At 41.4% G+C, this 16,745-nt stretch overlaps 1 protein-coding gene across 4 annotated transcripts in view; it reads left to right on the top strand.

Moving 5' to 3' along the window:
- The window catches only part of PCSK5 (proprotein convertase subtilisin/kexin type 5), a 452,417-nt gene that overhangs the window by 112,850 nt on the left and 322,822 nt on the right, over positions 1-16,745 (top strand). For all 4 annotated transcript variants that reach the window (XM_082843248.1, XM_082843247.1, XM_082843246.1 and 1 more), the window contains exon 4: positions 13,268-13,411. In XM_082843248.1, the coding sequence (XP_082699374.1) occupies positions 13,268-13,411 (144 nt within the window). The remainder of the gene's footprint in view (positions 1-13,267; positions 13,412-16,745) is intronic.

The following is a 16,745-nucleotide window of genomic DNA, read 5'->3' as shown; positions in this document are numbered from 1 at the left end:
AACTGGCAGGTAGCAGAGGTGGAATTTAACCTTTCCTCTGCCTGATTCACCTAGCTAGTATCCCTTACTTGCTATGTTGAGTTTGGTGGTGGTGAAACGTCCTGGGCTTCCTTGGAAATTCTGGAAAGTTCATAAATTGAATAATCATTCTTGGATAAATGTACATTGGATCTATTTTGGCCAGGGATATCTCTTTTTTTTAATGTGTGTGTTAGCAAAGGTTTTGAAGTCCATCAAAGTGGCCCATAAATATAGTAGTAAATGTCTGAGAGCTTCCCTATCTTAATTTAGATCTTCTAAAATCTGTGAAGGCATCTTCAGTTTTGGGGTCACAAAATCTCTACTTCACAGATCCCAAGGAGAGCCCATCAGCTTATGGGCTCACAAAAGCTCAAAGTCCTCTTGCTTCAGGTAGCCCTGAGAACGAAAGGTTAAAAAAGATCTTCTCCAAAGAATTGCAAGAGAGAGTAACACTATTGTCTGAAACTGCAAAGGAGAGAACTAATCCTAGGTACTTCCCAGTGGTTCCCAAGTGTGGTTGACCCTTGAATAGCACAGGTTTGAACTGCACCAGTTTACTTATATGTGGAAGTTTTTAGTAGTAAATACTATAGTACTACACAATTCACGGTTGGTTGAATCTGTGATGGGGAAAGGCAGATACAGAGGAACCATGCATACAGGTGGCCAGCTATCAGTTATACGTAGATTTTCAACTGTGTGGAAGGTCAGCGCCTCTAACCCCTGCATGGTTCAGCTGTACTGAGAAGCAGATGGCAGACCTATGGGAAGTGATGACTTCATCAGAAATGGAGCAGGACCAACAATGAAGTGAGCTGTTCCCGGTGGTGTGCTGGGTGACCTTCCAACAGCTCGTGAAAGCTTACTGTTACACATTCAGGAATTCTGCAAGCATGGTAGCTTAAAACTGGCCATGATGTGAGTATTTACACCATGGAAATTGGCAAACACTAGAAATAAGAGATTTTCTTTTCAAAGAACTGATTTACCAGCACGTCATTGGCTCTTCAGTAAAGAAGTGAGCTCCCTGTCATTGAAACTGTTCAAATAGAAACTGATGATTTGCTAAAAGATGTGTTGCAGTAAGTGGAATAAGGAAACATTAGAAGGCCTCTAAAGTCTTACCCAACTAGGTTCTGCCTTGTTACTTGAATGGACTGATCACAGTGCTAAGACCAGTGAGATTTCTATTATTTGAATTTCTTTACTGGAGCTATACTGTCCAACATCCACTCCTAATCTGCTCCTTATCTGAGTCTGCAGTGTTTTGCCCTCCCCTGAGCCCTTTTTGTTTCAACTTTTAACAGAAGAGTTTCCATAGACCATAGGGCTGCTTGGTTTGGAATCCTAATTCTACTATTGACCAGCTGTTTGACCTTTGGAAGGTTACCCAGGCTAAGTCTCATGTTCTTTAGCTGTTAAAAGCAGATGATAAAAGTACCTCTCTCCAGTAGTTGTTCTGACTCTTAAATGAAGCTAGTTCATATAAAGGGATTAGTACAATGCTTGGCCATACTAAGAATCTACTACATGTCAGTTCTATGTCCACTTAAGAGGGTAATGATTCTATTTTTTTCCCATTTCTTAGAGCTTTTTGACTCCAAATTTTACAAAAAATTCCAAGCGTATTTTTACACTTAGCTAACTAGATATGTTTCTGAATTTGTCTATAAAACAGATTTTTAAATTTTTATTTATTTTTATTGAAGTATAGTTGACTTACAACGTTATGTTAGTTTCTGGTATACAGAATATATATAAATTATTTTTCAGATTCTTTTCGATTATAGGTTATTACAAGATATTGCATGTTGGTCCCTGTGCTATGCAGTAGGACCTTGTTGTTTAGTTTACATAAAGTAGTGTAGGGGGAACCTTCAAGGTGGTGGGGTGGTAAGACGTGGAGATCACCTTCATCCCCACAAATACATCAAAAATACATCTACATGTGGAACAACTCCTACAGAACACCTACTGATTGCTGGCAGAAGACCTCAGACTTCCCAAAGGGCAAGAAACTCCCCACGTACCTGGGTAGAGCAAAAGAAAAAAAAAAAAAAACACAGACAAAAGAATAGGGACAGGACCTGCACCTCTGGGAGGGAGCTGTGAAGGGGAAAAAGCTTCCACACACTAAGAAGCCCCCTCACTGGTGGAGACGGGGGGTGGCGTGGGAGAAGCTTTAGAGCCACGGAGGAGAGCGCAGCAACAGGGGTGCAGAGGGCAAAGTGGAGAGATTCCCGCACAGAGGATTGGTGTCAACCAGCACTCACCAGCCTGAGAGGCTTGTCTGCTCACCCGCTGGCCAGAGTGGGTGGGGGCTGGCAGCTGAGGCTCCGGCTTCGGAGGTCAGATCCCAGGGAGAGGACTGGGGTTAGCTGTGGGAAGACTACCTGAAGGGGGCTAGTGCGCCACAGCTAGCCGGGACCTGCCTAAGAGGCAAGAGGCCATCGTTTTTGGGTGCACAAGGAGAGGGGATTCAGAGCACCGCCTTAACAAGCTCCAGAGACAGGTGTGAGTCGCGGCTATCAGCGCGGACACCAGAGATGTACATGAAACACTAACGCTGCTGCTGCAGCCACCAAGAAGCCTGTGTGAGAGCACAGGTCGCTATCCACTCCCCTCTGGGAGCCTGTGCAGCACGCCACTGCCAGGGTCCCGTTATCCACAGAAAAGTTCCCTGGGAGAACACATGGTGTGCCTCAGGCTATTGCAACATCACACCAACCTCTGCCCCTGCAGGCTCACCCTGCATTCGTATCCCTCCCTCCCCCTGGCCTGAGCTACAGCCCCCTCAGGCGACCTACATGCAGAGGCAGGGCCAAATCCAAAGGTGAACCACAGGAGCTGTGTGAACAAAGAAGAGAAAGGGAAATTTCTCCCAGCAGCATCAGGAGCAGCGGATTAAAGCTCCACGATCAACTTGATGTACCCTGCACCTGTGGAATACCTGAATAGACAATGAATCATCCCAAAATTGAGATGGTGGATTTAGAAGCAACTGTAGACTTGGGGTTTTCTTTCTGCATCTAATTTGTTTCTAGTTTATGTTTGTCTTAATTTAGTATTTAGAGCTTATTATCATTGGTAGATTTGTTGATTGATTTGGTTGCTCCCTTTTTTTGTATATATATATATTTTTTCTCTTTTTGTGAATGTGTATGCGTATGCTTCTTTGTGTGATTTTGTCTGTATAGCTTTGCTTTTACCATTTGTCCTAGGGTTCTGTCTGTTGCTTTTTTTTTTCCTAGTATAGTTTTAGCACTTGTTATCATTGGTGGATTTGTTTATTGGTTTGGTTGCTCTCTTCTTTCTCTTTTTATTTATTACTTTTTTATTTTTAATAATTAAAAAAATTTATTTTAATAACTTTATTTTATTTATTTATTTATTTTTCTTTCTTTCCTTTTTTTTCTCCCTTTTCTTCTGAGCTGTGTGGCTGAGAGGGTCTTGGTGCTCTGGCCGGGTGTCAGGCCTGAGCCTCTTAGGTGGGAGAGCCGAGTTCAGGACATTGCTCCACCAGAGACCACCCAGCCCCACGTAATATCAAATGGCGAAAGCTCTCCCAGAGATCTTCATCTCAAAGCTAAGACCCAGCTGCACACAACGACCAGCAAGCTACAATGCTGGACACACCATGGCAAACAACTAGCGAGACAGGAACACAACACCACCCATTAGCAGAGAGGCTGCCTAAAATCATAATAAGTTCACAGACACCCCAAAACACACCACCGGATGTGGTCCTGCCCACCAAAAAGACAAGATCCAGCCTCATCCACCAGAACACAGGCACCAGCCCATCCACCAGGAAGCATACACAACCCACTGAACAAAGCTTACCCACTGGCTGCAGACACCAAAAACAATGAGAACTACAAACCTACAGCCTGCAAAAAGGAGACCCCAAATGCAGTAAGTTAAGCAAAATCAGAAGACAGAGAAATACACAGCAGCTGAAGGAGCAAAGTAAAAACCCACCCAACCAAACAAATGAAGAGGAAATAGGCAGTCTACTTGAAAAAGAATTCAGAATAATGATAGTAAAGATGATCCAAAATCTTGGAAATAAAATGGAGAAAATACAAGAAACATTTAACAGGACCTAGAAGAACTAAGGAGCAAACAACCAATGATGAACAACACAATAAATGAAATTGAAAATTCTCTAGAAGGAATCAATAGCAGAATAACTGAGGAAGAAGAACGGATAAGTGACCTGGAAGATAAAATAGTAGAAATAACTACCGCAGAGCAGAATAAAGAAAAATGAATGAAAAGAATTGAGGACAGTCTCAGAGACCTCTGGGACAACATTAAACACACCAACATTCGAATTATAGGGGTCCCAGAAGAAGAAGAGAAAAAGAAAGGGACTGAGAAAATATTTGAAGAGATTATAGTTGAAAACTTCACTAATACGGGAAAGGAAATAGTCAATCAAGTCCAGGAAGTGCAGAGAGTCCCATACAGGATAAATCTAAGGAGAAACATGCCAAGACACATATCAATCAAATTATGAAAAATTAAATGCAAAGAAAAAATATTAAAAGCAGCAAGGGAAAAGCAACAACTAACATACAAGGGAATCCCCATAAGGTTAACAGCTGATTTCTCAGCGGAAACTCTGCAAACCAAAAGGGTGTAGCAGGACATATTTAAAGTAATGAAAGCGAAAAACCTACAACCAAGATTACTCTACCCAGTAAGGATCTCATTCAAATTCGATGGAGAAATTAAAACCTTTACAGACAAGCAAAAGTTAAGAGGATTCAGCACCACCAAACCATCTTTACAACAAATGCTAAAGGAACTTCTCTAGGCAGGAAACACAAGAGAAGGAAAAGACCTACAATACCAAACCCAAAACAATTAAGAAAATGGTAATAGGAACATACATATCGATAAGTACCTTAAATGTAAATGGATTAAATGCTCCAACCAAAAGACATAGACTGGCTGAATGGATACAAAAGCAAGACCCACATATATGCTGTCTACAAGAGACCCACTTCAGACCTAGGGACACATACAGACTGAAAGTGAGGGGATGGAAAAAGATATTACATGCAAAAGGAAATCAAAAGAAAGCTGGAGTAGCAATTCTCATATCAGACAAAATAGACTTTAAAATAAACACTATTACAAGAGACAAAGAAGGACACTGCATAATGATCAAGGGATCAATCGGAGAAGAAGATATAACAATTTTAAATATTTATGCACCCAACATAGGGAGCACCTCAATATATAAGGCAAATGCTAACAGCAATAAAAGGGGAACTCAGCAGTAACACGATACTAGGTATCAATTACAGGAAAAAAACAGAAAAAAAATACAAACACATGGAGACTAAACAGTACACTGTGAAATAACCAAGAGATCACTGAAGAAATCAAAGAGGAAATCAGAAAATACCTAGAAACAAATGACAATGAAAATACTACAACCCAAAACCTATGGGAGGCAGCAAAAGCAGTTCTAAGAGGGAAGTTTATAGCAATACAGTCCTACCTCAAGAAACAAGAAAAATCTCAAATAAACAACCTAACCTTACACCTAAAGCAATTAGAGAAAGAAGAACAGAAAAACCCCAAAGTTAGCAGGAAAGAAATCATAAAGATCAGATCAGAAATAAGTAAAAAGAAATGAAGGAAACAATAGCAAAGATCAATAAAACTAAAAGCTGGTTCTTTGAGAAGATAACCAAAATTGGTAAACCATTAGCCAGACTCATCAAGAAAAAAGGGAGAAGACTCAAATCAATAGAATTAGAAATTTAAAAAGGAGAAGTAACAACTGACACTGCAGAAATACAAAGGATCATGAGATGTTACTACAAGCAACTATATGCCAATACAACAGACAACCTTGAAGAAATGGACAAATTCTTAGAAAAGCACAACCTTCCGAGACCGAACCAGGAAGAAGTAGAAAATATAAACAGACTAATCACAAGCACTGAAATTGTGACTGTGATTAAAAATCTTCCAACAGGGCTTCCCTGGTGGTGCAGTGGTTGACAGTCTGCCTGCCGATGCAGGGGACATGGGTTCGTGCCCCGGTCCGGGAAGATCCCACATGCCACAGAGCGGCTAGGCCCGTGAGCCTGTGCTCCGCAACGGGAGAGCCCACAACAGTGAGAGGCCCGTGTACTGCAAAAAAAAAAAAAAAAAAACTTCCAACAAACAAAAGCCCAGGACCAGATGTCTTCACAGGCAAATTCTATCAAACATTTAGAGAAGAGCTAACACCTATCCTTCTCAAACTCTTCCAAAATATAGCAGAGGGAGGAACATTCCCAAACTCATGCTACGAGGCCACCATCACCCTGATACCAAAACCAGACAAAGATGTCACAAAGAAAGAAAGCTACAGGCCAACATCACTGATGAACAAGGATGCAAAAATTCTCAACAAAATACTAGCAAACAGAATCCAACAGCAGACTAAAAGGATCATACACCATGATCAGGTGGGGTTTATTCCAGGAATGCAAGGATTCTTCTAGGATTCTTCAATATATGCAAATCAATCAATGTGATAAACCAAATTAACAAACTGAAGGAGAAAAACCATATGATCATCTCAATAGGTGCAGGAAAAGCTTTCAACAAAATTCAACACCCACTTATAATAAAAACCTTCCAGAAAGTAGGCATCGAGGGAACTTACCTCAACATAATAAAGGCCATATTTGACAAATCCGTAGCCAACATCGTTCTCAGTGGTGAAAAACTGAAACCATTTCCTCTAATATCAGGAACAAGACAAGGTTGTCCACTCTCACCACTATTATTCAACATAGTGTTGGAAGTTTTAGCCACAGCAATCAGAGAAGAAAAAGAAATAAAAGGAATCCGAATCAGAAAAGAAGTAGGTAAGCTGTCGATGACATGATACTATACATAGAGAATCCTAAAGATGCTACCAGAAAACTACTAGAGCTAATAAACAAATCTGGTAAAGTAGCAGGATACAAAATTAATGCACAGAAATCTCTTGTATTCCTATACACTAATGATGAAAAATCTGAAAGAGAAACTAAGGAAACACTCCTATTTACCACTGCAACAAAACGAATAAAATACCTGGAATATACCTACTTAAGGAGACAAAAGACCTGTATGCAGAAAACTATTAGACACTGATGAAAGAAATTAAAGATGATACAAACAGATGGAAAGATATACCATATTCTTGGTTTGGAAGATTCAACATTGTGAAAATGACTATACTACCCAAAGCAATCTACATATTCAATGCAATCCCTATCAAATTACCAATGGCATTATTCACAGGAGTAGAACAAAAATTTCACAATTTGTAATGGAAACTGAAACGATCCTGAACAGCCAAAGCGATCTTGAGAAAGAAAAACGGAGCTAGAGAAATCAGGCTCCCTGACTTCAGACTATACTACAAAGCTACAGTAATCAAGACAGTATGGTACTAGCACAAAACCAGAAATATAGATAAATGGAACACGATAGAAAGTCCAGCGATAAACCCACGCACATATGGTTACCTTATCTTTGATAAAGGAGGCAAGAATATAAAATGGAGAAAAACAGCCTCTTCCATAAGTGGTACTGGGAAAACTGGACAGCTACATTTAAAAGAATGAAATTAGGGACTTCCTGGTGGCACAGTGGTTAATAATCCACCTGCCAGTGCAGAGGACATGGGTTCAAGCCCTCATCCAGGAAGATCCCACATGCTATGGAGCAACTAAGCCCTTGCGCCACAGCTACTGAGCCAGTGCGCCTAAGCCCGTGCTCCGCAACAAGAGAAGCCACCACGATGAGAAGCCCATGCACCGCAACAAAGTGTAGCCCCCACTCTCCACAACTAGAGAAAGCCTGCACGCATCAATGAACACCCAGCACAGCCAAAAGTAAATAAATAAATAAATGTATTTTAAAAAATGAATGAAATTAGAACACTCCCTAACACCATAGCCAAAAATAAACTCGAAATGGATTAAAGACCTAAATGTGAGGCAAGACACTATAAAACCCTTAGAGGAAAACATAGGCAGAACACTCTATGACATAAATCACAGCAAGATCCTTTCTGGCCCACCTCCTAGAGAAATGGAAATAAAAACAAAAATAAACAAATGAGACCTAATGAAACTTAAAAGCTTTTGCACAGAAAAGGAAACCATAAACAAGACAAAAAGACAACCCTCAGAATGGGAGAAAATATTTGCAGATGAAGCAACTGACAAAGGATTAATCTCCAAAATATACAAGCAGCTCATGCAGCTCAATATCAAGAAAACAAACAATCCAAAAATGGTTAGAATACCTAAGCAGGCATTCCTCCAAAGAAGATATACAGATTGCCAACAAACATATGAAAGGATGCTCAACATCCCTAATCATTAGAGAAATGCAAATCAAAACTACAATGAGGTATCACCTTACAGCAGTCAGAGTGGCCATCATCAAAAAATCTACAAATGCTGGAGCGGGTGTGGAGAAAAGGGAACCCTCTTGCACTGTTGGTGGGAATGTAAATTGATACAGCCACTATGGAAAACAGTATGGTGGTTCCTTAAAAAACTAAAAGTACAACTACCATACAACCCTGCAATCCCACTACTGGGCATATAACCCTGAGAAAACCATAATTCAGAAAGAGTCATGTACCACCATGTACATTGCAGCTCTATTTACAATAGCCAGGACATGGAGGCAACCTAAGTGTCCATCTACAGATGAATGGATAAAGAAATGAAATTGAGTTATTTGTAGTGAGTTGGATGAACCTAGAGACTGTCATACAGAGTGAAGTAAGTCAGAAAAAGAAATACCGTATGCTAACACATATGTATGGAATCTAAAACAAAACAAAAAAAGGTTCTGAAGAACCTAGGGGCAGGACAGGAATAAAGACGCAGACGTAGAGAATGCACTTGAGGACCCAGGGAGGGGGAAGGGTAAGCTGGGACGAAGTGAGAGAGTGGCATGGACATATATACACTACCAAATGTAAAATAGATAGCTAGTGGGAAGCAGCTGCATAGCACAGGGAGATCAGTTCCATGCTTTGTGTCCAACTAGAGGGGTCTCATAGGGGAGGTGGAAGGGAGATGCAAGAGGGAGGAGATATGGGGATGTAGCTGTATATATAGCTGATTCACTTAGTTATACAGCAGCAACTAACACACCATTGTAAAGCAGTTATACTCCAATAAAGATGTTAAAAAAAAAGAGAAGTGTGTATCTGTTAATACCAAGCTCCTAATTTATCCCTGTCCTGCCTCCCCCCTTTAGTAACCATAAGTTTGTTTTCTAAGTCTCTGAGTCTGTTTCTTAAAACAGATTTTTTGTGTATTTAATTCTGCTTCCTTATTAATGTTGTAGAGTCAGAGATGCAGTCTTATGAACCACTTTATCAATGGAAATGAGCAACAGATGTTTTCAATGTTAGCAGACTATTGGCAGCATATAAATTGGCAGTTCATTGGAGACCTTAAGAACCTGGAAAAGTTTAAAACTAATGACACTGAGGGTTCCGACCCACCCCCTAGTCTGAAGAAAATGGTGGTGAGAGCATAACAAAGGTGTTTATTTTGGGTATAAACTGTTCTTTCATTTAGCAAACATTGTGATATGTTTATAAACACACAAGAGAAGTAGACACACCCAGAGTGGTTTATAAGCAAAAGAGCTCATAAACCTGGTATGGAAGAGGCCTTTTCTAGAACTCACAGGATAATCTCTCTAAAATTTCATTCCTGAAAAGAATAAAAGTTTTTATTGATAAGGAAATGAGAGACCTAGGTAGTAACCATTGTTTCTGTAGATATTTGCTATTTTGTGTCCTTTCTAAATAGTTTGTCATCTGTGCATAGACCATTATTGAAATACAGGACATTATTCAGAGCTGAAGGTGCCTATATTTACTCTAAATATTTGTCTTACATATACAGTGCACGTATGTGGTTTTCATCAGCTTTAAATATGCCGGAAATTGCTGACTGGCCCCTTTTGTGAATACCAGCCTCGGGACTATATGGGGTAACACAATTCCAGAAACTAGTCTTAAGAGATCTGTGCCAGAGCAGGAATTAACATGGAGGCTGAGGATGAGGAAATCATGGCTAATATGTGTTCCTTTTGCCTTTGGGTAATGCTGTAACATAGATTGCTGTCAAGTAAATAGAGCCCAGTTTAAAGAGCATTTTGATCAGGCAGTGAAGGAAATGACTAATTCCTTTTCATTTGGGCTGCATTGACTGGCGTCAGTATTTTCTGTAGTTTTTGCTCTTTGGTTGCCTTGAGCTTATGAAACAAGTCTGGACTACTTGAAATGGGTATTAAAAATCTAAAGATAGGGTCCTCGTTTAAGGGTCCACTGATCTTATTACTCATTTTCCAGAAACACCCCTGGCTCTGATCATCTTTTTTTTTTTTTCTTTGACGTTTTAGCTACCTGATATATTAGATTATCCAAATGAGAGTATCAATTGGATATTTCCCCTCCTTCCCCTTCTACCAATACCATGTTGGCAGATGGAAAGAAAAAAAGTGGTTCAGAAATATTTAATGGTGAAGTCAGATTCAACAGAAGCAGAGGTGGAAGAAAGAAACCTAACTGCTCCACTTTGAACACCCATGTTTTCCATACACGGTGGGTTTTCTTCAACTTTCATAATTACAATTTCAGGCAGCATCCCTCCACTCCAGGACAGTTATCCATGTGTGGGTGACCCATTTCCTGTGCATTTCCTTCCTCCCACCCACCTCTTGGCCACATTAATGCTACTTTGTGTCACAAACGATACCACAGGTGGCCAGAGCAGGTTTTGAAAAAGAAAAAACTGAAATGGAAACCTGTGAGGGTTGCTTTGTGTTAAATTAAAATATTTGGTGAGGAGAGGCCCAAACTCTTGGCTAGAATGAGACTTCCGAAAAACATGGGCATTTTGTAAATCGACACCGTTTCTTTCATGATCTGTTAACCAAGCATTAGCTGGTTAGATGTCTCTGACGAGGTTGGAGAAGCAAGCATTTGGCAGCTGTGAACTTGGATATAAAGTGGAGAATATGCCCTCCCTTCTGGTGTGTAATCGATAAGCCAATATTGACTGAAATCCTAGATCAGACTTGGTTTAATGCATAGTCTTCTAGAGGCTTACAAAGGAGACAGAATTCACACACAAGATTCAACACTCATCCACAGTTCAGCAGAATTCAGTAAGTTGGGGCTGGACTGTATAAAACAGAATGTGTGTTGGGTGTGTGGTGTGTTGTGTGGTGTGTGTGTGTGTCTGTGTCTGTCTCTCTTCATTCCTAAGTTCAGGGAAGGGGAAGAGCTAGCCAAGTGGGAGGCAGTAGGTCCTGAGCTGTGCTCCAAAAACTGGGGAGAGAGGGGAGAGTGGAATTGGATCAGTGTAGTAATAGATGGTGGTGCAGGGCCTCAAGTGCCGGAAAGAAGTCAAGAAAGTGACAGAAAGTTACAAATGTTCATAAAATATATAAGCCCCTATTTTCAATGAAATTGATATTATCTGTGATGAAAACTGGGTACACCATTTGTTAGAATGAATCCATAAAACGACTCAAGTGCGTTTATGATGTTCGACAAAGGTATTAGAGGTATCTGCCACTAGTTAGCATTTGATTTTGAGGGGTAAAGTTTGGAAAGAGGTGAGCTTCCATTTAGGTTGTACTTAAAATAAAAGTCAAGTCATGGCTGCAAAGCCTGGGATGACCTGACCTCTGTTGCCCATTCTGATCTGCTACCTTTTATGCCATTTTCCTGCTCATCCACTAAGCTTCGGCTAGACCCCATCTTCTTTCTCTTTCTTCAGTGCACAAATCTGTTTCTCACCTTATGGTCATTGCATTTGCTGTGTCCTCTACCACGACAAGGTCTGAGCTCTTGGGCAAGCCAGCTCTTTCTCATCAGTCATATCTCAACTCACAATTCACTTTCTCAGAAACTGGGATCTTTTCTGTCCATCCCCCCGCAGAGAGGTGTGTACTCAGACAGCTCAGCATTGACCGCCATATTACCCTCTTTAATTCCTTTAAGACATAAGGAGTGTTCTGAATCGTCTTCCTTGTTTTCTTTATCATCTGTGTTTCCCCTTTAGAGAGGTCATGAGGACAGGGACCTCATCTTCCATGTTCACTGCCATATACCCCAGCATGTAGTAAGTGCTCAATAAAGTATGTGTTAGATGAGTCAGTGGCAGTGGGGTCTCCATTATGCTTAGAGCATACAGATCTCATGTTCTCTTCCCCTCTTGAAGTGCTGAACTGTTACAAAGCAGGAGGGAGATAGTGAATGTTGTGGACCGTTGCGTTGCCGTGGCAGTAGGCTACGGCACATCCCTTTTCCTTTGTTCCTCTGCCGAGCCTTAAGAACCTGGAAAACACCACTCAGAGGGATATTTCATAGAGATGGACTTTGAAGGGGTAATTGTGTGGGTTGGACGAATGCTAGTCAATTATATCGGGAAGAACTGCTGGTTTAATTTATTTATCGACGTGTTTGTATGTTGTAGCCATTGTGGAATGAAATCACTACACCTAATGAGCTAAGATTCGATGCCTCTTCAGCCTGCCCTTCGAAGCCCTCACACACATTTTCCTGTGCCTGTCCCCTGTCTGGACCCTGCGCTCTTCTCTCCCTTCTCAAAGTAGCACTGAATAAGTCTGTCGGCTCCCTACAAATTAGGAGACAACACTCATTGTTAGTTTGCTGAAAGAAGTTTGAAGAAACTGTTATCTTTTCTCATTAATGGGTTTCTCACAGCAGTGGCACACCTCTGGCTGGCACTGTACAGAAGCTGCCGAGGCTTTTTTTTACAGCCAGGCTTTTCTAGGTGCCTGTTTAAGAAATGATAAGGTGTATGTTCTTCAGTTATCTAGTTTGGGTTTATAAATGAAATGCTACAGTGCCTTTTCATGTGTCATTAATACGTGCTAACAATAAAATGGGTGCCCCCATTATTCTGCTGTTGAGGTATACTTTATTTATCATGTTTTTCCGAAGGTGTCAGAACAGGGCAGAACTGGCAGGAGAGATTTCTGTCTTGCTTTCCTTCCCCACATCTATCCTTCCTCCCTTCCGTTGTCATGTTGGAGATCTGCGCTTCTACCTGAACAGACAGTCCACCAACTTCCTGTTAATTTAATGCCTTGTCTTAAGAAGTAAGTGATTTTCCAGCCTCCTCACTATTTGGTAATCTGCAACGTCCAGTTCTCCCTCTTACACCTCTAGCACTGCAGTGACAACACACATCCCTGCCAGTCAGACATGAATATCGAAGGAGCCTGGAAGAGAGGCTACACGGGAAAGAACATCGTGGTCACCATCCTGGATGACGGCATTGAGAGGACCCATCCAGACCTGATGCAGAACTACGTGAGTATTTGCTGTGGTCAGAGCAGCTTCCCTCCTGGGAAACAATGGAACTCATGTTAGGATGCTCCAAAAGGGGGAAAACCACTGAAAAATGCAGCCGGCGGGTACAGTAGGCTCTGCGTGTTGCTCCCATCTTATAAAGGATGCACTCTTGGAGGACAGGAAGCAGGAGGTAAGGCTATCCCGCTATCCGCTTTTGTGTGCCTTTGATGTTCTGATGACAAAATGCAGGTGATAAGGTAGCGGAAACCGGTTTCCAGCACCCTTCCCTTGTGCTACTGACAATATCCACTCTTCTCAGCAATTCATCCATGCAGACAGATGGCACTCCTTGTTTCCTTTATGGAGAAAGCGTGCTTAGAACCCTTCTCAAGTTATTCTGCGAGTCTCTTTCTCTCTCTGCCTCTCCCTTTTTAAAGGGCAATAATGAAGAGCCTCCCAGAAGTCCTTAGGAATCAGTCAGTTCCCTTGCTTAAGAAAGGACTGAGATTCCAGGACTCAGAACATAAGATGAGCCCAAGGTCACAGAGCAAGTGAAAGGGCTGAGACTCAGTGCTTTCATTGAAAACCAGAGTCTTGATACCCAGTGTCCACTGGACACTGGGGTCAGTTTCTGTCCCTGGGGTCCCCTTTACCACTGTGATATTTCCTGCCTGGAAATAGGTCAATGACCCCTCCCTCTTCTACTCTCCAAACGCCTCCTTTCCATCAGCTTCTCCTCCCTAAGTTTGGTTAAAAATACCATAATTATCTCCCAATATGCCATTCTCTGCTGAAATTTGTTTCTCATGACACCTTGGTGTTCTCCCTGAAATATCTCTTTTGTCACTTAAGCGCCTGCAGGGACTCCCTCTTATCCGCAGATGCAGCTCTCTGATTTCTGTCAGGGCTTAGCAGACACTCCTGCTGGATCCCACCAGTGCCTTCTAAGCTCTTTTCTGTAGACGACTACTTCCACTAGAGCACTGGTTCATCACCGCACACCCACTAGGACTTCAGTCACTTTGACCTATGTCCCTCTCTGTTCCTTCGTAACTCCTTTTAATCCCCAAACTTTGGTTGTAAGAGTTTTCCTATATTGTATTTCATGTTGTTATTGAAAAAAATGTCAGAGTTGGTGGTCTTCTCTCAGCTTACAAGTTTCCTCTCACAGCCTTGAAAATGCAAGCAGCTCTGAATCATAATGAAGCCAGGAGTCATACTGATCCTTAAGGAGGAAAGTCAGGGGCCGGGGTGGGAAGCTTTGCTTCGTGTTTACGGAAGGTGCCCACAGAAAACCCTAGCTATAACTGGGAGGACCACATCCCCTCAGATTTTTCTCTTTTCTATTCTCTATTCATCAGCATTAAGGGAGCAACGTCAGGAAGCCCAGCCCATCTCACGGTGCCCTGAGTTTGTGGAGAGTTCTGAGAGGGGCCTGGCCCATAGCTTCCTGTTGCACATTAACACGAAGGACTCGCCATCCTCGCGGGCCTGCTGCCTTTCTCTCCTCTTTGCTCCCCGGTAACTGGTGGACACAGCAGTGGCCCATTGTCCTGGACTCACTCAGAATGGACACACTGTCCTCTTGAAGTCTGCTATTTCCACCCCCCCACCCCCCCCCACCCCGTCTGTCGCCCTCTCTCTCTCTCTCTCCAGCATGGGAAGACATGGTTTCCCTGCCCTGTGGGAATGACTCCCTTTATCTGTCTCTCTGACCATCTCTCCCCTGGCTTCTTTCTCATCTGCCGCTTCATTTTCTCATGAAACCATTTAGGTAGCGATGGCCATATATGCTCTCCAGTGTTTATTTTTCATTTGCTCAGTCTCACTTATTGCATGACACTTACTTTCTCTTAGTTTTCCTTTTGGCCCTCAAACCTGAAAAGATTCTCTTTTTATCTTTGCAAATAAAATACCTCCAAGTCACTTCCTTGACACATCAGAAACTACCACTGGCTCACACAGCCACCCATATTTCTGACCTTACGAAGACCTTCACTCAGGACCACCCAATATCCCCTTATACTTTTATCAACTTTAACTGCTTTGTCTCTCAGTATTCTACCCTGTTGCCCTTTTTGTTTCAAAAATTCAGCTAAGAAACTTCACAAATCAATTTTTACAATGAAATGTTGAAACAATTTCTCCTAAATTAGATGATTTTCCCTAAGGTTGAAAAACAAAGCGAGAGAGAGAGAGAGAGAGAGAGAGAGAGAGAGAGAGAGAGAGAGAAAAGGAACTGCAAGTTCATTTAGTTCTCATTTGTACAAGACACTTGATTGGCTGCCCTTACCCTGCCTCCAAGCACACTCAGATAATCTTGTGTCTCTTCACAGAATGGAATTTTAGAGCTAAAAAGGAACTTCAGTTCAGCCTCCTCATTTGATAGGGTAGACACTGAGGCCTGAAGACTAAAGTGAGTTAGCCCAGGTCATATAAAGAACAGAACTGTGGCTGTCCACTTCCTAGCAAAGAAGTTCTTTCTTATCGTATGCAATGCAGTTTTTATAGGGTGTTCCTTCTCTGCACTGCATAGAAATGCATTTGATTAAACACAAAGAGCCTTAACCTAAACGTGATTGCATTCTTTACCTTTTTCACTTTTTTCTCCCCGGAAAGAAAATTCTCCAGAATTCACCTGTGCAATTACCAGTACTGGTGCCCTTTTGATTCCCCTAATGTTAGAGCTGGTGAAGAGTAGAGAAAAGCACATTGGATGGCGTGGCTGGGTTCCAGTCTTAATGCCGTAGGCAATTCGTGTCATGCCTTTGGCCAAGTCACGTAACCTGTCTCGGGCTTCTGTTTCCTTATAAGTGAAATTGCACAGTATTATCCTTCATGCTGTAATGACTGCTGAGGTGGGCTGCTTTGTATGTTCCTTTGTACGGGAAGCAGAGACTTATCACCTGTATATGTCACGTGTGTTTTGCTTACTCCCCCCAAACATTTCAGACTCCATGTACTTTCAGTTATTTTCAGAAACAAGAGCCTTTGATAAAGACAGAAAACAAAGATAGCATTTACTTTCACTAAAACTGATTAACAGAAATAAATCATCATAAGGTATCAGAAAATTCAAAACATTCTAAATTAGTTCTATCTAAGGTGATATAAATTTAGATGATGGAACAATCCATTAATTTTTTTTTTTTTTAGTAATTTGAAGATTTTTCACAATCATTTAAAAAAGCAAACAAATAAATTCAGCTTTGGTTTCAGAGAAACTTCTGCTTCATTCTGAAACTTTGACATATAACAAAATTTTGATCATTATTTTGGTTGGGACAAAAGACCATTTGGTGTTAGTACGAAGTCTTGAATTGTAGACCCTTTTATAGTAGATAAAACATCT

Source organism: Leucopleurus acutus (genome assembly GCF_964270905.1).
Source record: "Leucopleurus acutus genome assembly, chromosome: 7".
Lineage (NCBI taxonomy): Eukaryota > Metazoa > Chordata > Mammalia > Artiodactyla > Delphinidae > Leucopleurus > Leucopleurus acutus.
This window is presented reverse-complemented; position numbering and strand designations above follow the sequence as displayed.